The sequence below is a fragment of the Hypanus sabinus genome, chromosome 4 (genome assembly GCF_030144855.1).
Source record: "Hypanus sabinus isolate sHypSab1 chromosome 4, sHypSab1.hap1, whole genome shotgun sequence".
Classification (NCBI taxonomy): domain Eukaryota; kingdom Metazoa; phylum Chordata; class Chondrichthyes; order Myliobatiformes; family Dasyatidae; genus Hypanus; species Hypanus sabinus.
Window position 1 is genome coordinate 10,805,966 of NC_082709.1, and position 24,245 is coordinate 10,830,210.

The 24,245-nt window shown below is 40.7% G+C and overlaps 1 protein-coding gene across 2 annotated transcripts in view; it reads right to left on the reverse strand.

Annotated features, from left to right (window-relative positions):
* cers6 (ceramide synthase 6) overlaps window positions 1–24,245 on the reverse strand; it is a 282,104-nt gene that overhangs the window by 24,120 nt on the left and 233,739 nt on the right. For both annotated transcript variants that reach the window (XM_059966394.1, XM_059966393.1), the window contains exons 7-8: window positions 9,870–9,998; window positions 4,487–4,593 (exon numbers count right to left, since the gene is read on the reverse strand). In XM_059966394.1, the coding sequence (XP_059822377.1) occupies window positions 4,487–4,593; window positions 9,870–9,998 (236 nt within the window). The remainder of the gene's footprint in view (window positions 1–4,486; window positions 4,594–9,869; window positions 9,999–24,245) is intronic.

The following is a 24,245-nucleotide window of genomic DNA, read 5'->3' on the forward strand; positions in this document are numbered from 1 at the left end:
GGCACACAATACTCCAAATTAGGCCTCACCAATGTCTTATACAACTTCAACATAACATCTCATCCCCTTACTCAAAACTTAAACATGAGTCAAAAGATTTCTTTATGACCCTATCTACCTTTGACACCACTTTCTACTAAGTATTTGCCATACTAAGATTAAAACTAATGGGTTGAAACTGTACTCAAAGTATAAAGTTGTACCTTCATACATTTTTTTTTCTGAAATCACTGCAGAATGTTACATGCAGATTATAATAAATTGCCGGCAATAAAGTTAGATGACAGAAAGTGAATTGAACACTTCTAGAAAATGTCAAAATGTCAGCAAAGCCAAATGGTAAATTGTTGCTTTAAGCTCTTTGACAGCTAGTAGTTGTTCTTTATGGTGTTTGTCCAACGATTATCCACAACAATCCATTTTATAGAAAGCTATTTTTGTAACTACAAATTTCTTAAAAATCGCAAGAGTGCAAAGTTACAGATGTCTGCCACATACAGATTTTTTTCTATCTTTCTCTTATAAGCAAGATAGTTAATGACAGACAAGAATTAGAGTTGTTATTCATTAGCAATCTCTGCCTAAATTTGACTTCTCAATTGGTTTGTATTAATCTAGACATATGGGTAGTGAAATTGGTTTGTGCTTTGTCCATTCTGTTGAGTGTAAAATGAAAGTTCTGGGTGAAGTCTGTACTAGTGGTAAGGCCTCTATATTATTGGTTCATATTGCTTAAAATCTATGTTGGCTCATTTCATATGTTTATAAAAGGGTCATGCTCCTATTTCAGGATCCATCAACAAATTCTGTGAAAACTTAGTATGCAGTATATTTTGAGGTTTGACGAATGTCTTTCCCTTTTTCTTTGGCTAGCTTTGACATCCTCAAAAGGAAGAGGAGTCTATACTGTTGACCATGCATCAAAGGAACTTGGTTAGGAAACTCACTACGCAACTCTTAACTAATCGAAACTTGTACTTTATTGTCTCTGCTCAAGCAATGACGTAACTATGTTGACCCCAGGCTAACAACTTAAAACTCAAGTTCTACTGTCCCTTTTGTACCAGTTCTCACTCAGATCACTTTTGCAATTTATAACACTGAAATAGGGGATCTCCCACTGGCCAGACGATCTACTCTTCTTCTCCCAGCCCCTGGCGGTGGGGGGGGGGGGTTCTTCCTTGTGATGGTGAATCTTTGAAGTTATCACTATCCTACTTTCAAAGCCTCTGTTTTTATATTCATTCCTTAACAGTTCAAATGTTACATTTCAGTGTTATTGGATACAGGTCAAATATAATGTTGGAAATTGTATGGTCATGCACTTTGGTGGAAGAAATAAACAGGCAGACTATTATTTAAATGGGGAGAGAATTCAAAATGCAGAGATACAAAGGGAATCTTTGTGCAAGATACCCTAAAGTTTAACCTCCAGGTTGAGTCAGTTGTGAAGAAGGTGAATGCAATGTTGGCATTCATTTCTTGAGGTATAAAATATAAGAGCAGGGATGTGATGTTGAGGCTCTATAAGGCACTCATGAGACCACACTTGGAATATTGTCTGCAGTTTTGGGCTCCTTATTTTAGAAAGCATATATTGACATTGGAGAGGGTTCAGAGAAGATTCACAAGAATGATTCCAGGAATGAAAGGGTTACTGTATGAGGAACATCTGGCAGCTCTTGGGCTGTATTCCCTGAGGTTCAAGAGAATGAGGGGGGATCTCATAGAATTTTTCTGTAAGTTAAAAGGCCTGAACAGATTGGATATGGCAAAGTTATTTTCCATGGTAGGGGATTCTAGACTAGAGGGCACGACTTCAGGATTCAAGGATGGGCTTTTAGAACTGAGATGTGGAGAAATTACTTTAGTCAGAGGGTGGTAAGTCTGGAATTTGTTGCCATGAGCAGCTGTGGAGGCCAAGTCATTGGCTGTATTTAAGGCAGAGTTAGATAGTTCTTGATTAGCCAGGGTACGGGGTGAAGGCAGGGGAGTGGAGATCACCGCAAAAATTGGATCAGCCCATGATTGAGTGGTGAAGCAGACTTGATGGGCCAAACGGCCTACTTCTTTTCCTATATCTTATGGTTTTATGACTGACCTATAATCCCTTCTTACTGGCTCTGGTCCAAACCAGCAACCATTTATTGCCCTCTTGCAAAAGTGACAACCGATAATTTATGGTACTTCATTTTAAATCAGTTACCAAACCAGTAACCAGCTCCAATCACTCTGGCCAGACACAGACCACACCATGTACAAACCTACATGTATATCTAACCAAAGAACTCCTCACAGCTAACTTTATATTTGGAAATGATCTCTAGTCCAGCAGATTACCTGGAGCATCATTGTGTCTATCTTAAAACACCAATCAAGCCAAGCAACTCCAGTTCACAAAATGGAGGATGAACAGCAGCTTCACAAAATGGCAGCTTCCATTCCTTCAAACTCATGGCAAGAGCAAAGACAATTGGTTTGTCTACTTCCACTGTCCTCGATCCATTCGAAGTTGACGTTTTCTTCCATATCTTAATTCCCCGATGGCCAAAAATATTTTCTCAGTCAGAAGGAACTTTGGTGTAAAGAATACTTTAGCTGTGAATTACATGCAGCATTAAGTTACTGAATGATATCTGATTTCTGTATTTTCTCTTTGAAATCTAACCAAAAGATGACATTATAAAAAAGTTGCATCTTTTAAGGAGTGCTGACTGGAAGGTAAAAATGAATTATTTCTGAAGCTGGGTAGTCTGAGATGAAGGAGCACCATCCAAGCATAGAGTAGCGCTGTATAAGAATCAGGTTAGGAAACATTTCTGCATACAAGGAATACTTATCACTCTTCCAGAAGTGTCGAGTGACATGAAGTCAACTGTAATTTGAAATTGCTAAGTTTAATTAATTAACTTATTTATTGAAATTCTGCACAGAATAGGCCCTTCAGGCCCTAGGAGCCATACCACCCAGCAATCCCCTGATTTAACCCTAGCTTAATCACGGAACAATTTACAATGACTAATTAACCTACCAAACAGTATGGCTTTGGAACGTGGGAAGAAACCGGAGTATGGGGAGGAAACCCAAGCTGTCACGGGGGAGAATATACAAACTGCTTACAGACAGCGGTGGGAATTTAACCCAGGTTACTGGTTCTGTAAAGCATTGTACTAACTACTATAACACCATGCTGTCCTTAATTTTGATGACAGGAGTAAATGTTTGTCGAACAATGGAGATTACAGAAACAGGTCCTTCTGCCCCCCCCATGTGTGGGCAAAGGTGCAATGAGGTGGCACATCAGCCAGGAACTCATTAAGACTTGAGGATCTAAATGGTTTCCTATTGTTTCAATAATCAAACAGTCATCTTTAAAGAGTTCAAGATCAAGTTCAGGTCTATTGTCAATCAACCTTATATTTGCACACCATTGTGTTGCCATTCAGCAAGTGTTTTATGTTAGTTTTTTTTATATGTGATTAAGCACATTTGGCTTTTATTATGAAAATGAGTTGCTTCAGGTCATTTACTATGTCCTGCGTACAATTACAATGTCCTGTGTAGTCAGGACATAGTAAGTAGGAAACCACAATGGGGGAGGGTAGAAAACCAGAGGATTATGTTTGGAGCTAAAGAATTTTCTGACCAAATGCATCTTGTTTCCCAGAAGACGCATTGCCTGTAAATTGATGTTACATTGTTTAGAAGTTAATCTAAAGGGATCAATAAGATTATGCAGAAATTGAATGTTATTTTTGAATGTATTAGGCCTAGATGCTAATTGTTCTCACATGCCATTTCCCTGTAGTATTTACTTGTTGGAATGCCATAATATTTACCTGCAGGAAATGTAACTAAGTTCTGACTTACCTTTGTGTGAATGTTAACAATGCAGTGCTTGCACTGTATTTTGTTGTTTTTCAGCTTCCCTCTTTACTATGTCATACCACTGAGAATGCAATAAAACCAAAGAGCTAGGAGGCTATATCCTACTGGTTCCGTCATTTTTGAATGGAGTTTGGTTGACTGTTCTGTTTAGTTGACATTACATCACCTCAGTGAGGTCAGTATGACCACCATACAAATCAATGGTCCCCTGAAGCAAAGTGTACAACACAGTACACGCAACAAATCAAGTAATATTACCACAAATAAATCAACAAATAATAAAATACTAGAATTATTAGCCTAATATTAACAGGATTGCTGTTAGCAGAAATGTACCATCAGCTGATTCCTATTGTATCCTTTGCAATATTGACCACATCTGAAAATGATTTCATTTGCTGTGAAGAATTTTGGCTCAACTCAGTAGTGCGAAAAGTGCAGCATGAGATCCAGTCTTATTTCAAGGAATCTGTGAAATGATGTTGTCTAACTACTTGAGCAGTTTCCAAGATGTTTTTGTATTTTGGCATGTTTATAATAATCAAACAACAACGTTGTTGTTAAATATATTGTGGTATTAGGTTTATCGTTTACTCACCATATTGGGAAAAGACCAAGCCTCGTACTTATGAAGACCAAGCTAAACATTACAAAGAGCAGGTCACACAGTCTTTGACATTTGGCATAGTTTGCCATCTTAGCTGCCTGCAAATTAAAAAAAAAGACTGGCTTTGAATGTTCAATATCTGACTAATATCATTGTCTTAAATTTGCTCTCTCCTTAAGAACAAGTAGATGAAAAGTGACACAAGAGTTTATTAGACTGTGCCTAGTATGACAGTACCAGGATCATTAAACATATCTAATGTCTCGAGATGGGTATATTTCTCACTCAATTACTATCTGTGGATCCAGCTCACAAACACACATTTACTAACATGGCAAGAAGATAGCTTCAGAAAATGGAAATAATGTAGATGAAATACGCAGGTAAATTATGAAACTATCTTGTACATAAATGTGCAAATAAATTGCACATTCAACAAATGACAGACTGCTTAATCAATGACTAATTCTATTTGCTGCATAGAATAAATAATTTACACCGATCTTTGAAAAATGTAGAAGTTTACCTGAGGGAATTAGCTCAAAATATGTCTATCTTAAACTGGTTATTTGCTACGATGAGGCCACCCTCAGGGTGAAGGAGCAACACCTTATAATCTGTCAGGGTACCCTCCAATCTGATGGCATGAATATTGATCTCATCTTCTGGTGAACAAAGTTCTCTCCCCTCACCCTCTATTCCCTACTCTGACCTTTCACGTCTTCTTACGTCTTATTACCTCTCCTGTCCATCATGTTTCCCTTCCTCCTATGGTCCACTCTCCTCTCCTATCAGATTCTTTCTTCTCCAGCCCTTGACCTTTTCCACCCACTTCGCTTCTCCTATCACCTCCTAGCTAGCCTCCTTCCTCCTCTCCTCCCATCTTTTTATTCTGTTATCTTCCTCCCTTCTCAATCCTGAAAAAGATTCTTGGCCCAAAATTTCTCATGTTTGTGACTTGCTAGATAAGCTATTAAAATAATCTCCATTAATCATGCCCTGTCCATCATTTTTGTATACCTGTTTTACAATGGTCTGAAGCATTTGTATTATTAATTTTTTTACTGAAAGCTGCAGGGATTGTGAATTCCAACTCTGAAAAAGAGCTGAACTGAGCCTTCCTTTTTCTTTAGTCAACTATATTCTTGTTTGAGAATAAAGAAAAGAAAATAGTTTAACTTAATCTTGATACCTGAACTTCTTTAAATGTTACAGGATTGATTAACATAAGGCTGAAAGAGTACAGAGAAAATTTACAAGGATGTTGCTGGGTCTGGACGACTTGAGTTATAAAGGAAGATTGAATAGGTTAGGACTTTATTCCTTGGAATGTAGAAGATTGAGAGGAGATTTGATAGAGGTATATAAAATTATGTGGGGTATAGACAGGGTAAATGCAAGCAAGCTTTTTGCACTGAGGTTGGGTGTTAAGGGTAAAAGGTGAAAAGTTTAAAGGGAATGTGAGGGGAAACATTTTCACTGAGAGGGTGGTGAGAGTGTAGAATGAGCTGCCAGCACAGGCAGAGCAAGCAAGCTCAATATCAAAGTTTAAGAGAAGTTTGAATATGTACATGGATGGTAGGGGTATGGAGGCTATGGTCCATGTGCAGGTTGATCAGTCTACGCAATTTAAATCGTTTGGTATGGACTAAATGGGCTGAAAGGCCTGTTTCTGCGCTGGACTTTTCTATGCCTCTGTGACTTTATGACTTATTCTTACCTGGTGAGTAATGTTCATATCATGAAATAGTTATACGCAGTAGTTGGTTGGATGAGGCATAAGCATGAACTAGAGTCAGACTCTGTCAATCTGCTCTATTCTTCCCAAAGCAGGCCCTCCACTAAACTTTGCACTTTTAGTTTCAGTCACCATTATAACTGATGATACTATCAGTGCTGATAATGATATTTTGATAATACTTTGATAGTGGAGTAGGCAGTGGAATACAGAAGGTTCTGGTCAATTGGGTCACTTCGGCACCAGTTCATTTTGGCCCAATTAAGCAGCTGCCCTAAATTAGCCAAAATTTCATGGAAATAATTTAAAATGTATAAAAAAGGCAAACTGTGTTTAATTGAGTAACAAATTATGCATTTAAATGAATTGAAGAACAAATTACAACAATATCAATGCTACTACAGTACTTAAAAACTGTGTATTAGTTTGTAATGGTAATTGACAGGAGGAATTTATGCAGTGTCTGCTGTTGTATTCTTTTGATTGTCTGTAAATGACCGAAATCAACACAGACATGTAGCACATGTATTGGACTGCCTTCATACAATGCTTTCAATATTGCATTTTTCAAATCTTCATTTTTATTGTAATATTCAAGATGACTGTCAATACCTTCAAATTCTTCGTAGTCCCTAACTTGTTTTTTTTTAGCGTGTCGCACCAGACAGTCAGCCATTCTTGTCTGGCGCGTGGTGTCAGGATTTGTCTCCTTTCGGATTAAGCGGATCACGATATGAACGTTCCTGACTCGACCCTTGTATTTTTACGAGGCCGAATGGCTAGCTCGACGCTCAACCCGGCACAGATGGAAAGCGTGTTCGGGGGTGGCCCGACTTGGATTCGAACTCAGGAGCCTTCGCTCCGGAGTCTGGCACTGATGCCATTGCGCCACCAGCCGGCCTAACTTGTTGAAGTCGTGAAACAGTTTCATTTTCACTTCCAGCAGTTTCTGCCATCTCCAAGCCTGAATACTTGAAACCACAGTGAGCAAGACAATTCTATATTGTCTTACTGCTTGTTTCTTGTCAACTACCAGTGAGAAAAATCACTGCTTTCAGAACAGAAATGATGCAGCTGATGGTATTTAAACATGGTGTAATATCTAACAACCACACAAGTGCACGTGACTGATGCGAGATCGGTAACAGACTCCTGGCCCACTTAAGTGGCATAGTGTTCCAAATAAACTAAGGGAATTCCAGCTATTTGCTTGATTAGTTTTTGTTCTTCAAGAGTTGTCCTAAATTAGTGGCTGCCCCAACTAACCAATAGCCCAATTATGGGAATCCACTGTATATTGGTTGACACTTTATATTATAAAACTGTTCTTTTTTTATTCATTCAGGTAACACCCAAGAATAACTTTGGGATGTATTTAAAAAAGTTGGAGAGACTTAAAAATGTTGGGAACACTAAAGAGACTGCAGACACTGGAAATTTAGAGCAACACTTAAAATGCGGGAGGAACTCAATGGACCAGGTAGTATCATTGGAGGGTGAAGGGTAGTTGACATCTTGGGTCAAGACAATTCATCAGGACACTTCATCACCCAAAACATTGACTGTCCCCTTCTGCCTTATCCACAAAATTTTGTTTGCTGTGATAAAAAATGTGTTAACCTCTTTTGCCAACATGACTCTTTTCAGCAATTTTAATGAATCCCGATTCAGAATACTTTTCTTCATTAAAAAAACCAGTACATCAGATCAAACTCATCACATTTACCAAAACTAGACTCTAAAATATATTCATAAATCACACGAGAACATCTGAATTTTCTTGATACAGTTTCATTATTTCTTCATATATTTAATGTTGGTTTTGAACCAATGTGAATTGGAAATACAAGATTCATTACTCAGAAATTAACAATACAGATTTGGAAGGCTGCATGACTAATCTCTGGCTTGAACCGAAGCAGTTGCTCTCACTTAGGTGATAGTTGGAGGACCCCTATACATACAACTGTTTCTCATTTTCAAGCTTAATGTGCACTTGTGCCTATATCAATACATGGTCATAATCAGAATACGGGTGCCATGCAGTCAAGTATTATGCATGAAGAATATCAAGTTAAGTAAGACAATAAAACACTGGAGCGGAATTAGTCCATTCCGCTCGTCAAGTCAGCTCCACCATTTCATCATAGCTGATCAATTTCCCTCTTTATCCCATTTTCCTGCCTTCTCCCCATGACCTTTCATGGCCTGACTAATCAAGAACCCATCAACCTCTGCCTTAAATGCACCCAGTGGCTTGGCCTCTGTATCAATGAATTTCCTAAATTTACCAACTCTGGCTAAAGAGCTTCCTCTGCATCTCTGTTCTAAATGAACATCTCTCAATTTAGAGGCAGTGCCCTCTGATCCTAGACACTTCCATCCGATGAACCATTCTCTTCACATACATTCTATCTAGGCCTATCACCATTCCATAGGTTTCAATGAGATTGAAGAACAGTGCATTCGCAATGGCCGTAGGATTGACTTTGACAGCACAAAACTACTGAGCCATGCCAATGGCTTTTGGGACCACCTGATGAAGGAAGCCATTGAAATAAGACTTGACGAAAATAATTTTAACAAAGACAAAGGTCTCACTTTAAGTAAGAACTGGAATTTGATTGTAAACAAAGTGGGATAGTGGAAACTTAATTGGATAAGGACTGACTAATCAGGGGAACAGACACCGGGGTATAAATACCACCCGACTAGACATGTCCGGGTATAATCTCTGATAAAGAAGGCAGAGCTTGTCATCGCAAAATCAGTCAAAATTGATATCTGTACTTGGATGGAAGCCTGAGAAAGTTCATTCATTAATCTACGCAATTTCTTATATTGGATAACAGTTTCAAGCAAATGTCGAACAAGCTCACTGAGTAACCCTAACAAATGAGAGGAAGCTCACTTGTAGCATAAGGGGTTTGGAAAGCAGTCAGTAATAATGAAAAAGGGCTTAAACAAACAGGAAAAAAATAAGCAATTCCGATTTCCATTCCATTTCGGATGTGTCTATCCATGGCCTCCTCTTGTACCAAGAGGAGGCCACCGTCAAGGTGGAGGAGCAACACCTTATATTCCGTCTGGTTATCCTCCAACCTGACGGCATAAATATCAATTCCTCGTGGTGAACAAAAATTAATCGCCCCTCATCTCTATTCCCCACTCTGACCTTTTATTTCTTCTCACCTGCATATTACTTCCCCTTGGGTCCCCTCCACTTCCCTTTCTTCTATTGTCCACTTGCCTCTCCTATCAGATTTGTTCTTCTTTGGCCCTTGACTTGCCCACTCACTTGGCTTCACTTATCAACTTCCAGCCAGCCTCTTTCCCCTCCTCCCACCTTCTAATTCTGGCCTCTGATTCCTTCTCTCTCAGTCCTGAAGAAGGGTCTCAGCCCAAAACGTGAACTGTTTACTCTTTTCCAAAAGACCTGCTGAGTTACTCCAGAATTTTGTGAATGAAGCAAAACTAACTACTGGAAGTATAACTACTGCAAGTTTTGTGACTTTTCTTTTCCATTTCACAAAATATTATCAGTATGGATCTTTTTATAAAGTGGCATTGCAGGCGTGATAATGCCCAGTTATAATGTTAATAACGATTATTAAAAGTAATGAGCACTTCCCTTACCTCTAACAGAAAGTCAGCTGCATCGTGAAGGCACAGGACCAATGTTCCCACTCGCACCATGTTGTTAACGTATGAAAAAGTTATAAGCACTATTGTTGCAACGTGATGCAAAAACATAATGGCAAAATCCTACAAGAAGAAGAAAAGCTGGGTAACAACTTTATACAACAACAACTGTCCAATGCAGAGCAAGCTTGGAATGAAAACTCCATTCGATGGTCTTTGGATACTGGATATCTTTGGGTGACTATTTGCCGAAAAGAACAATTTGAACCCATTTCCAGATGGTTTACAAACATCTCACATATCAACTTGTTGCAAGAGGAAAGAATTAGTCATAGAGTCTGTTGTAACTGTGAACAAAGTCACTGGAGAGACTCTGAAGTTCAAGGATACAGGACTATTTTATTCAGCAGAAACAAGCGACAGGCATCATACTGAAACAATCTTGGAAGGAGAAGCCTGCTCGACCCAATATTACATTATATTTTGCAAAGGTAACAGCAGGACAAATCTATAGTTACAATGTATCTACAATGCTTCCTTTGAATTACATATAATTTTTAAACACCCCCTTCGCTGCTCACTCAAGACACCCAAAGTAAATGTTAATCGCCACTGACTCCAGGCTGCATCCATACATCTGCAGGGGCATCTGAGGTCTCATTGTTCAGAGCTGTATTTTAAATTCAATCTGCAATCCACATTCAAATCTGAAGACTGGCTGCTGGTGAAATTAATATTTGCTGTATGCCCTCACTCCAGAATATGCGCTAACAGAGTTTTAACGCACAGAAACAGATTCTCAATCCACTGAGTCCACACAGAATATTAGACAAGCAGTTACACTAGTTCCTATCAACTACTCTGAGATTCTACCACTCACATAGTATCAGGACCAATTAGCCTACTAATCCACGCCTTTGGGATGTGAGAGGGAACTGGACCTTTCAGAGGAAACCATTGTGGTCATTGGGGGAATGTGCAAATCCCACGCAGACTATACCCGAGATCAGGATTAAACCTGAGTCATTGGAGCTATGAAGTTTCATTGGTCCTGCCACTGTGCTTCCAAGTTATTGAAGTCTTTTTTTTGTTTTATGTCTGAATTCTTTAGTTTCAATTTTTACGTTACACATTTGGACTTTAAATGCAAAAATTGGTCCTACAATACTGCTATCCCAGTTCTTGGCTAAAGCTTGCTTAATTTGTTATTTTGTTCAAATGGTGTTGGTTCCTTGTCACTTTGCAGAACATGGTTGCATTGCATAAAGGACAACAAGTGACACAATTATGGAAGAAAAAGACCAAAAGAAAACAGAAATAATTTCCATGAGGATTGTCAGAATTTAGCAGTTAGCTTGTTTCACACCACTGAACAGACACTTAGATTCTCAACGTAGATGACACAAAGAAAGTTGTCCTCTATTGTTTCATCCATAGGTATTATTCTGAAGTTGGGAAGGACATAACATCAAAAAAGTATTATGTAAGAACCAAAAGGATTAAGCACCTTCTGTTGGACATGAAATGTCCTCATCGAGGGATCAGCAGTGGGAAGGGTGAGCAGTTTTATGTTTTTGGGTGTCAACATCTTAGAGGACCTATCTTCAGTATATGATGGGTTCAACATATGGATTCCAGCGGCCCAATCAAAGGCAGGAACAGGCCGCAGCGACGAGGTTTCTCACAAGTCAGCAACCTTGTTTAAAAGGAGAACTTAGCGGATGTTTGGGCTCATTCTGATGGCCAGTCAGCGGCAGGAGCAGGCCACAGTGTCGAGGTTTCTTGCTGGAAGGTGATGCTCAGAAGGGGCAGCCATTGTCTAGAGTAGGCCAGCGGTGTGAGTAGGTGTGTCAGGCTTTGGCTCAAAGGAGGCTTCGGCTCAGAAGAGGCGTTGACTCTGGGTAAATTTCTCTTAGGGTTCACTTTTTTGTTCTCTTACTGCACCTAGTGTAGTAAATGGCCGTAGCGTGTTCTTCATGCTGGATGTTGGAGTCCTGGGAGACCCAGAGTCTCCCAGGGAACTACGTCAGCGTGAAGTGCATCTAGCTGAAGTTTCCTGAAGACCATGTTAGGGATCCGGAGCAGCAGCTGGAAAACCTTCAGCTTTTACAGGAGAGTAAGGAGATAATTGATCAGAGTTACAGGGAAATAGTCACCCTGAACTTGCAGGAGGTGAGTAGCTGGGTGACTGTCAGGAGAATTGAAAATTTCTCCTGAAGGCCCTGCAGTCAGGACTGTTGCCAGAGCACCCCTGTAGCCATTCCCCTCAATAATAAGAATACTGTTTTGGAAAAACGAGGAGGTTGGATAGATGTATTCCAAACCCCAGAAGTACTCAAATGGCAAAATAGTACAACCATGACAGACAAGGGAAGTCAAAGCTAATATAGAAGCAAAAGAGAGGGCATACAACAAAGAAAAAATTAGCAGGAAGATAGAGGATTGGAAAGCTTTTAAAACGTACACAGAGCAACTGAAAGAATCATTAAAAGGGAAAAGATGAGCTAGGAAAGCAAGCTAGCAAACAATGTCAAAGTGGATAGTAAAAACTTTTTCAAATATGTAAAAAATAAAAGAGAGATGAGAATAGATATAGGACCTCTGGAAAGTGAGGCTGGAAAAATAATAATGGGGGACAAGGAGATGGCAGATGAACTAAATGAATATTTTTCACTGTGGAAGACACTAGCAGTGTGCCTGGTGTTGAAGGGTGGGAGCGAAGAGAAGTGAGTGCAGTTACTATTACAAGGAAAAAGATACTCAAAAAGCAGAAAGTCCTGAGGGTACATAAGTCATCCAGAACTGATGAATTGTACTCTAGGGTTCTGAAAAAGGTAGTGGTAGAGATTGTGTTGACATTAGAAATGATCTTTCAAAAGTCATTGGACTCTGACATGGTGCCAAAGGACTAGAAAATTGTAAATGTCACTCCACTCTTTAAGAAAGGAGGAAGGCAGCAGAAAGGAAATTATAGACCAGTTAGCCCGACTTCAGTAGTTGGGAAGATGTTCGAGTCAATTGTTAAGGATGAGGTTATGGAGTACTTGGTGACACAGGACAAGATAGGACTAAGTCAGCATGGTTTCCTTAAGGGAAAATCTTGACTGATGAACCTGTTGGAATTCTTTGAGGAGATTACAAGTAGGATAGATAAAGGGGATGCAGTGGATGTTGTACATTTGGACTTCGGAAGACCTTCGACAAGGTGCCACACATGAGGCTGCTTACCAAGTTAAGAGCCCATGCTGTTACAGAAAAGTTACTGACATGTTAGAACATTGACTGATTGGTAGGAGGCAGTGAGTGGGAATAAAAGGATCCTTTTCTGGTTGGCTGCCAGTGACTAGTGGTGCTCCCCAGAGGTCAGTGTTGGGACCACTTCTTTTTATGCTGTAATCAATGATTGAGACAATCGAATAGATGACTTTGTTGCCGAGTTTGCAGTTGGTACAAAGATTGGTGGAGGGACAGTTAGTGTTGCAGAAACAGGTAGGCCGCAGAAGGAATTAGACAGATTAGGAGAATGGGCAAAAGAGTGGCAAGTGGAATACAATGTTGGAAAAAGCATGGTCATGCAATTTGGTAGTAGAAATAAATGTGCAGACTATTTTTAAAATGGAGAGAAAATCCAAAAATCTGAGCTGCAAAGACACTTGGGAGTCCTTGTGCAGAACACCTTGAAGGTAACTTGCAGGTAGAATCAGGAAGGCAAATACCATGTTAGCATTCATTTCAAGAGGTCTAGAATACAAGAGCAAGGATGTGATGCTGAGGCTTTATAAGGCACTGGTGAGTTTTCACCTTGAGTACTGTGAACAGTTTTGGGTCCCTCATCTTAGAAAAAGTGATTCCAGGAACTAAAGGGTTATCATACAAGGAACATTTGATATCTCTGGGTCTGTACTCACTGGAATTTAGAAGGATGGGGGTGGGGGGGGTGACCTCATTGAAACCTTTTGAATGTTGAAAGGCCTAGGCAGAGTAGATGTGGAGAGGATGTTTCCCATGGTGGAGGAGTTAATGGCAAGAGAGCACAGCCTCAGGGTAGATGGGTGTCCATTTAAAGCAGAGATGTGGAGAATTATCTTTTAGCTAGAGAATGGTGAATTTGACAGATTTGTAACTGCAGGTGGCCGTGGAGGCAGATTACAATAGAGATTGATGGGTTCTTGATTGGCCACACCATCAAAGGTTATGGGGTGAAGGGGCAGGGAGTAGGGCTGGGGGGGGGGGGGGGGTGAAGGATCAGCCATGATTGAATAGCAGAGCAGACTCGATGCTCCTATGTCTTATGGGCTTATAATAATCTAATTACCAAGAAGGCATGACTGTGGCTATATTTCATTAGGAGTTTGAGGACACTTGGTATGTCTCAAATAATCTTACAATCTACAGATGTACTACTGAGAGCATTATAACAGGTTGCATTACTGTCTGGTATGGAGGGGCCACTGTACAGATTCAGAAAAAAAGCTGCAGAAAGTTGTAAGCTCAGCCAACTCCATCATGGTCATTAACCTCCCCGTCACCCAGGACCTGCTCTCCTCTCATTGCAACCACCAAGGAGGAGGCACAGGAGCCCAAAGGCACACACTCGATGATTTAGAAACAGCTCCTACTCTTCCACCATCAGAAATCTGAACAGATAATGAACCTATGACCACTACCTCACTTTTTTCCCTCCTTGCACTACTTATAATAATTTATTGTTTTGTTATATTATTATGTATTGTAGCATTAAACCTGATTCTGATTTTGAAATGTTGCAAGTACCATTTCACAGGAAATAATGTAAGTCTGTGTTCTCATCAAAGGGATGAAGGTCTTGCATAAGTTTTGCTCCTAGAGTTTCAGTCTAATTAGCAGTCTTCCAGTTTATACACTAGTATGCATTTCAAAGAGACAAGAATGATGTAGTTGTTCAAAATTCAAAGTTCAAATTCAAAGTAATCTTATTATCAGAGTATGTATATGTCACTATATAGAACCCTGAGATCCATTTTCTTGCAGGCATTCACCATAGCACCAATAAGTACAACAGAATCAATGAAAAATTACAAGGGTAATAACTGTTCCTGAACTTGGTATGTGGGACTTAGGGCTTCTGAATCTCCTTCTCGATGGCAGCAGTGAGAAGAGCGCATGGCCTGGACGATGGGGTTCCTTGTTGATGTGTCCTGCTCTTTGTAGATGTGATCAATGCTGGGTAGGGATTTTCCTGTGATGGACTGGGCTATAGCCATCACTTCGTTTATGCCTTTCTATTTTTTGGCACTGGTGTTTCCATACCAGGCTATGATGCAACTTGTCAGGATACTCTCCAAAGTCCATCTATATAAGTTAACAAAAGTTTTAGATGACATGCTGAATTTGCACAAACTTCTAAGAAAGTAGAGGCACTGCTGTGCCTTCTTTAAAATGGTTCAAAAGTGCTGGTTCTTTAAATTCACCCAGGAATTTAAAGTTACTGACCTTCTCCACCTCCCACTCCCAATGAGGACTGGCTTATGGACCCTCAATTTCTTCCTCCTGTGGTCAATAATCAGCTGTTGATTTTGTTGATGTTCTGTTGAAGGTTGTCGTGGCACCATGCAAATAGATTTTCAGTCTCCGTCCTATATGCCAATTCATTACCACCTTTGGTTCAGCCAACAACAGTGGTATCATCAGCAAACTTAAAAGTGGTGCTGGAGCTGTATGTTGCCTCACAGTCATAAATATAAAGTGAGTGGAGCTGACTGAATGCACGCTTGGGTTCTGAAGGAAGTAGCTGGAGAGATTGTGGAGGCATTAACAATAATTTTTCAAGACGGGAAAATTGCAAATGTTACTCCACTATTTAAGAAGGGTGGGTAGCAGACGCAAGGAAACTGTAGACCTGTTAGCCTGACATCAGTGGTTGGGAAGTTGTTGGAATTGATTGTTAGGGATGAGATTATAGAGTACCTGGAGGCACATGACAAGATAGGCCAAAGCCAGCATGGTTTCCTGAAAGGAAATCCCTACCTGACTAACCCACTGCAATTTTTGAGGAAATTACAAACAAGGTAGACAAAGGAGATGTAGTAGATGTGGTGTACTTGGATTTTCAGAAGGCCTTTGACAAGTTGCCACATGTTAGGCTGCTTAGCAAGATAAGACCCTATGGAATTACAGGGCAGTTACTAGCATGGGTGGGGCATTGGCTGATCAGCAGAAAACAGAGAGTGGGAATAAAGGAATCCTATTCTAGCTGGCTGCTAGTTACCAGTGGAGTTCCACAGTGGTCGGTGTTGGGACCATTTCTTTTTGTCAAAGATGTGGACTATGGGATTAATGGATTTGTAGCTAAATTTGCTGCTGATACAAAGATAGGTGGAGGAGCAGGTAGTATTGAGGAAACAGAGCCTGCAGAGAGACTTAGATAGCTTAGGGGAATGAGTAAAGAAGTGGCAAATGAAATGCAATGTGGGAAAGTGTATGGTCATGCACTTTGGTGGAAGAAATATAGGGGCAGACTATTATTTAGATGGGGAGAGAATTCAAAATGCAGAGATGCAAGGGACTTGGGAGTCCCTGTGCAGGACACCCTAAAGGTTAACCTCCAGGTTGAGTCAGTGGTGAAGAAGGCAAATGCAATATTGGCATTCATTTCTAGAGGTATAGAATATAAGAGCAGGGATGTGATGTTGAGGCTCTATAAGGCACTTTTGAGACTACACTTGGAGTATTGTGTACAGTTTTGATTTCCTTACTTTGGAAAGGATATACTGACATTGGAGAGGGTTCAGAGAAGATTCACAAGAGTGATTCCAGGAATGAAAGGGCTACAGTATGAGGAATATCTGTCAGCTCTTGGGCTGTATTCCCTGGAGTTCAGGAGAATGAGGGGGGAATCTCATAAAAGCATTCTGAATGTTAAAAGGGCTGAACAGATTAGATACGGCAAAGTTATTTCCCATGGTAGGGGAGACTAGGTCAAGAGAACATGACTTCAGAATTGAAGGATGTCCATTTAGAACTGAGATGCAGAGAAATTACTTTAGTCAGAGGCTGGTAAACCTGTGGAATTTGTTGCCAAGAGTGCTGTGGAGGCCAAGTCATTGGGTGTATTTAAGGCAGAGGTAATAGGTTCTTGATCATCCAGGGCATCAAAGGGTATGGGGTGAAAGCAGGGGAGTGGGGATGACTGGAAGAATTGGATCAGCCCATGATTAAATGGCGAAGCAGACTCGATGGTCTGAATGGCTTACTTCTGCTCCTATATCTTATGGTCTTATGGTTTTAAGTCAAGAAAGGAATGGCTGGGGCGAAAGAGGCCATGTTCAGAGGGGAATGGGTAAGTTATCTGAGCAGTAGAATGTGCAAGCAGCTTATAACTACCAATCAATAGTCTTAAATTTTGTCAGTTCTGTGGGATCTTCAGGATATTAGTTGACTCTATCCTGTTCTAACTGCCAGAATCTTAAAGGATTTCGGCAATCTCAAGATTTTAATTTATGAGTTATGCTCTTGATTCCCCAATTCCAATCTAATCTAATGTAAGGAAACAATGCTAAACATTGCATTCTGTGTATGGATGGTAGAACTAGGAGAAATGCTTTGTGAAATGGCCTTCCGAAATGTGCTTCGGCTTCGAAGTAACCTATTTACAAAAATACTGCTATTGAACTGTGTATATTGCACATTGAATGTGAAGCATCTGACCAGTTAGAATGCAATTCTGTGAATCTATTTTGGATGTGTTGTGGCATCTTGTCCAATAAATAACTGAAAGATGCAATTTGTTTCGTCAGCTGCTGAATCACATCCAAAATAAATCTGTTAAGCTAAAAACTCAATCCCTTTCTGAGAAACTACAAATTTTGGGAAGATGTTGTTAGCAGCAGTGTATCACCCATTCTTTCGGGGAAGATTCAGAGGGTGAAGATTTTTTTTCTGCACATTTGCTCATAGGGCTGCCAGTTGTAGGCATGTTTGTCATTTTGCTACACGTCTGTAAGAAAGAAAGCTTCCATCACAGAGGATAAAATAAACCTCTAAGAAGATCTTAAGCCTTCATTGAACACAGCCTCCATACGTACATACCAATCATAACAATCTGCCTGAAATCATTATGAAACATGAGCAAATATGTCTGCAGATACTTGCAGCTTTGACAGGAGGGGAGAGGTTTTCAAAGATTGGCTTGTCACAAGTCTTTCTCAAATGGAGATTGAGGAGTAAAGCAGTAAGTTTCTCACAATCAGCACTCACAAGGGTCTGTTCCAGTGTAATCGACTCATGCTTGGCATCGCATCAGTTCCAGCAATTTGGCAAAGAACAATGGACAGTGCTCCAGGATATCCCAGGAAAACAATGTTACCTTGATGACATCATTGTGACAAGCAAAAATGATAAGGAGCACATCCAGAACAGTGGTGAAATGTTTCCCAGACTGAGTGAGTATAGTCTGCACGCAAAGAGAGAGAAATGTGAGTTCTTCAAGAATGAAATCTCATATTGTGGACCTGTCATTGACAAGCAAGACTTCTATAAGTCACAAGAGAAGACTGAAGTAGTGCTACAGGCACCCAACCTGGAAAATGTGTCACAACTCAGGTCATACTTGGGCCTTGTAAACTACTACCACTGGTTCCTGCCAAACGTTGCTACAGTGCTGCATCCAATTAACACACTTTACACACAGTGCAAAGTGGGAATGGTCAGAAATTGAATTGAATTTTGGTTTATTGTCATTTAGAAACCACAACTGCAATGCAGTTAAAAAATGAAACAAAGTTCCTCCAGAATGATATCACAAAAGCACACGACAAAACAGACTACACCAGAAAATCCACATAATGTTTGGCAATCCCCAAATCCAGAATCCAGAGAGGCTGCTGCGTATTAATATCGCACTACCATCTTAGCGCATTCCCCGGAAAGGAGCTCCAAATCCACCAGACAAAACAAGACTACCCAGACACACCAAGTCAAGAGACCAACTCTACCACTCAACAAACCAAAAACTAAAGCTACAAGACCTATACAAAACCACATATTTACAACAGTGCAAACAATACCATAATTGATAAAAAACAGACGATGGGCACAGTAAAAATAGTTCAAAGATGTTAAAAGACTGTAAGTTTGAAAGAAACCACCACACGGTTTCCACAAGTCCTCAGGGTCCCCGATTGACTTGTCATCCCACGCAGGCGGCAGAAGGGAATACCCCCGCTATGGACTGCCACGGTGCCGGACTCAGCCTCGCAGACACAGCACACAGTGAAAGCGCCCCGACCGCAGCGGACTCCAAGTCCGTCGAACCTCCGAGCCTCCGACCATCTCCTCCAGCACAGCCTCTCTGAGCACCATCCCCTGCCGAGCGCACTACAACGCCCCTGCCACCGGCCACCGGCAACGCGACCACAAGGACTGGGGGCCTGTTCTTCCCAGCAGAGACCCGGACCTGACGATAGCAGCAGCAATGAAGAAGGCCTTCCCGGAGATTTTCAGATGTTCCCCCGTGCTCCCACATCCGTTTTTCATCAGATTAGGATTGTGCACAGCACCCCGCTTGACAAGAAAGATGTGAGAAATCTTTCAAGGAAACAAAAGAGTCTAATAACATCTGATGAACTGTTCACCCATTATGACCCACCCCTGCCCATCAGACCGACATGTGATGCATCCCGTTATGGCACTGGAGCCATTTTTTCACACACTATGAAAGATGGATCTGAACATCCGATTGTGTTTGCTTCAAGATCACTGACGAGCACAGAATGCAACTACACACAAATCGACTGAAAGACCCTTAGTCTAGTATGGGGAATAAAGAAGTTCTACCACTACCTTTACGGACAAAAGTTTATGCTGGAGACAGATCACCAGCTCCTTGTGTCTATTATCACTCCCAGGAAGTGAATTCCAGTAGATAACTGCCCACTTTTATGATACAGAGTGCAAGGGTACCAAGCATCACAGCAACACTGATGGCTTGTCAATTCTTCCACTACTGGCAACTGAAGAAGAAAAGCCTTCATACAGTGACCCAGCAGAGGTGTTCCTCACTGCATTGGTGAACCAGTGATTGGTAACAAATTCCAAAATACAAAGGGAAACAAGGAATGGTCTAGCATTGTCAGAAGTCTGTGAGATCACAAAGCAAGGTGTGGCCGGCTCATGGCAACCCTATGTGTCCAGAGTTCTCAGGGAGATGAGACCAACTGTTGGTATGTCAAAGAACACTGTTGTGTGGACTATGTGTTGTGGTTCCCTCTAAACTGCCCACCAGAGTGTTAGACAATCTGCATGAAGGACACTTGGGTACACAGTTAAGATGAAGCATCTTGCCTGGAGTTATGTGTGTGCTGGCCGGGAATATATAAACAGTTTGAAGACTTGGCCAAAAGCTGTTTGGGATGCCAAAATGTTCAAAGTGCACTCCCACAGGCAGTCACACCCATGGGAGTGGCTGTCATCACCATGGCAAAGAGTACACGTATTAAAAGAGGTGTACGGCCCTCCTTCCCTCCGCTAGCCTGCAGGTCACCCTTGGGCAAGGAATAGTACCTGCTTACCCCCCCACCAACCCGGATCAATGTCATGTGACGCATGGCAGCAGCTGGTGCATATCACAAATCCCGGTTATGCGACCACTGATGCCAGGCAGATAACCTCTGAAGAGAATTGATAATGGCTGGGGTCACCCGTCTTGTAAAGACACTGCCCAGAGGAAGGCAATGGCAAATGACTTCTGTAGAAAAATTTGCCAAGAACAATCAAGGTGAAGACCATGATTGTCTGCGTCATACAACACGGCGCACAGTGAATGAATGAATGATTTGTTAATATGTTTTATTGTATATATATAATGTGTATACTTGTATATTATATTATAGTAACTTTTATGTATTGCACTGTTGTGACAGAATCAGGTTTAATATCATCGGCAAATTAAAAAAGTAGAGCAAAAACAGAAATAAAGCAGTGAGGTAGTGGTCATTGATTCAATGTTCATGCAAAATTCAAATTGCAGAGGGGAAGAAGCTGACCCGGAATTGTTGATTGTGTGCCTTCAGGCTTCTGTACCTCCTTCCTGATGGCAGCAACAAGAAGAGGGCGTGTCTTGGGTGATGGGGGTCCTTAATGATGGATGCCTCCTTTCTGAGGTATTGCCCCTTGAAGATGTCCAGGATACTATGGAGGCTAGTACCCATGATGGGGCTGACTAAGTTTCCAACTCCCTGCAGCTTACTTTGATCCTGCGCAGTAGGCCCCCTCCCATACCAGGCAGTGCACAGATATGTATTGCTGTGACAAAACAATGAATTTCATGATATTTGTTGGTGATAATAAAACTGATTCTGATTCTGATTCAAATAATCACTACACTTAATAACTGAGGACTAAGATCAGTGCATGTTGAATGCTCATTGTGCAGTCTTAAAATGATGTGGAGTTAAAACTCTTTGTATCAAGTGCATAATTTGAAATGAACTTCTCTCTTAAATTAGCATCCCAAAGTTATAATTTCTCATGAATGACTCATTACTTTTTTTTCTCAGAGCTCATCATTTGAACAGCTCTCTTGAATTTGTCTTAGATAATACAAACGGCAAAGTTAATGATAATATAGATAAATTACTGAGCTTATCTAGAAGATAGGCCTTAATGTTACGCCAGTTGTAATACTGTCAGTTTTAAGAATCATCATTATGTAAGCAACTCTAGCATTTCTATTCAATGCAGAAACACTATAATTCCCTAGTACATTAATATTTAAAAGGCAATTGAAAAAATCTTCCTTGTACTGCATCACCAATATTACATTAATCAGCAAGGACAGCTGCGTTTAGAATATTAAGATGCAGAAACTAATAAGAAGAAACAGAATGTGCAAAATCATATATTTAACCAGAGGGCAGTGATGTGCTTCTAGGACAGGGGTTCCCAAACTTTCTTATGCCATGGACCAATACCATTAAGCAAGGGGTCCATGGACCCCAGATTGGGAACCCCTGCTAGAATGAATAATTTAAGTATGGAAGAGTTGAAATGATGAAAAAAACCCACTAATATAAACATACAAAATGCCTAAGGAACTCAGCAGGTTCAATAGCATCTATGGAGAGGAATAAAAAGTCAATGCTTGGGCCAAGACCCTTCATCAGGACTGCAAAGGAAGGGAGAAGAAGACAGAATAAGAAGGTAGGTGAGGGGAATCAGTACAAGGTGGCAAGTGATGAGTGAAACCAGGTGAGTGGGAAGGATGCTGGGTGGGGAAGGAGGGATGAAGTGAGAAGCTGGGAAGAGGTAAAGGGGGAAGAAGAAGGATTGTGATAGGACAGGGTAATGAACCATAGGAGAAAGGGAACAAAGAGGGGAATCAGAGCGATGTGATGATATGGGACAAGAGAAGGGGTGAGAGGAGAACCAGAATGGGGAATGGAAAAAGGATAAGGAACGGGGAGAAATTAATGGAAGTTAGAGAAAACAATATCCATGCGATCAGGGTGGACGCTACCCAGACGAAATATGAGGTTTTGCTTTATCATTTCAATATAGATGGTCATGGACCATGATGTCGGAATGGGAATGGAAAGTAGCGTTACAATAGTGGCCGCTAGGAAAACCCACATTTTGTGGTGAATAAAATAACTGTGCTTAATGAATCAGTTCCCAATTTACGTCGAATCTCACCAATGTAGAGGAGGCCGGATCGTGAGAACCATGCACAAGCAGATGATGCCGATAGATTCAAGGGTGAAATGTCAGCAAGTCTGGCATAACCATCAAATATGACAAAAATTAAAAAGTTCATAGTTCAAGTAAACTTAGCATCAAAGTACATATATGTCACCATATACAAACCTGGTACATTTTCTTGTGAGGATACTCAATAAAACTATTGAATAATATCCATAGCGGAATCAATGAAAGGCTGCACTAACTGGGGTGCTCAACCAGTGTGCAAAAAACAACAAAAATACAAATGTGTGTATACACAAAAAGAAAGTCAGATGTATCGGTATTTAACTGGAGTAAAGGGAATTATAGAGGCATGAGAGAGGAGTTGGCCAGCATTCATTGGAAAAGAACACTGGCAAGGATGATGGCAGAACAGCAATTTCTGGAAGCAATTTGTAAGGCACAGGATATATACATACCAAAGAGGAAGAAGGATTCTAAAGGAAAGATGACTCAATCATGGCCAACAAGGGAAATCAAAGCCAGAAAAAAAGCCAAAGAGGGGGCATACAATTGAGCAAAAATTAGTGGAAAGTTAGAGGATTGGGAAGCTTTTAAAAACAAACCAAAGGCCTCTAAAGTAGTCATTAAGAAGGTAAGGATGTAACACAAAAGTAAGCTAGCCAATAATACATAAAGTGTAAAAGAGAGGTGAGAGTGGATATCAGACCGCTGGAAAAAAAATGCTGGAGAGATAGTAATGGAGGACAAGGAAATGGTGCAGGAACTGAATAAGTATATTGCATCAGTCTTCACTGTGGAAGACACTAGCAGTATGGTGTAAGTTCCAGGTGTCAGGGTCATGAAGTATGTGAAGTTACCATTTCGAGAGAGAAGGTTCTTGGGAAACTGAAAGGTCTGAAGGCCGATAAGTCACCTGGGCCAGTTGGTGTACCCTCCAGGGTTCTAAAAATGTTGGTTGAAGAGATCATGGAAGCTTTATTAATGATTTTTCGAGGATCACTACATTCTGGAATGTTTCAGGAAGACTGGAAAACTGCAAATGTCACTTCACTCTTCAAGAACGGAGAGAGGCAGAAGAAAGGAAACTGTAGGCCTGATAGCCTGACCTCAGTGGTTGGGAAGATGCTTGAGTCGATTATTAAGGGTGACATCTCAGGGTACTTGGAGACACATGATAAAATAGGTCATAGTCAGCATGGTTTATTCAAAGGAAAATCTTGTCTGACAAATTTCTTGGAATTCTTTGAAGAAGTAACAAGCAGGATAAACAAAAGAAAATCTGCTGATAATGTGTATTTGGATTTGCAGCAGGCCTTTGACAAGACACCACACATGAGGCTGCTTAACAAGCTGTGAGCCCATGGTATTACAGGAAAGATTCTGGCATGGATAAAACAGTGTTTGATTGGCTGGAGGCAAAGAGTGGGAATAAAGGGAGGCTTTTCTGGTTGGCTACTGGTGACTAGTGGTGTTCCATGGGGGTCTAATTCTTGGGACTAATTCTTTTTACTTTTTATGTGAATAATTTGGATGATGGAGTTGATGGCTTTATTGTAAAGTTTGCAGACTGTATGAAGTTAGGTGGAGGGTCAGGTAGATTTGTGGAAGTAGAGGGGCTACAGAGGGATTTAGACAGATTAGGAGAATGGGCAAAGAAATGGCAGATGGAATACAGTGTTGGGAAGTTCA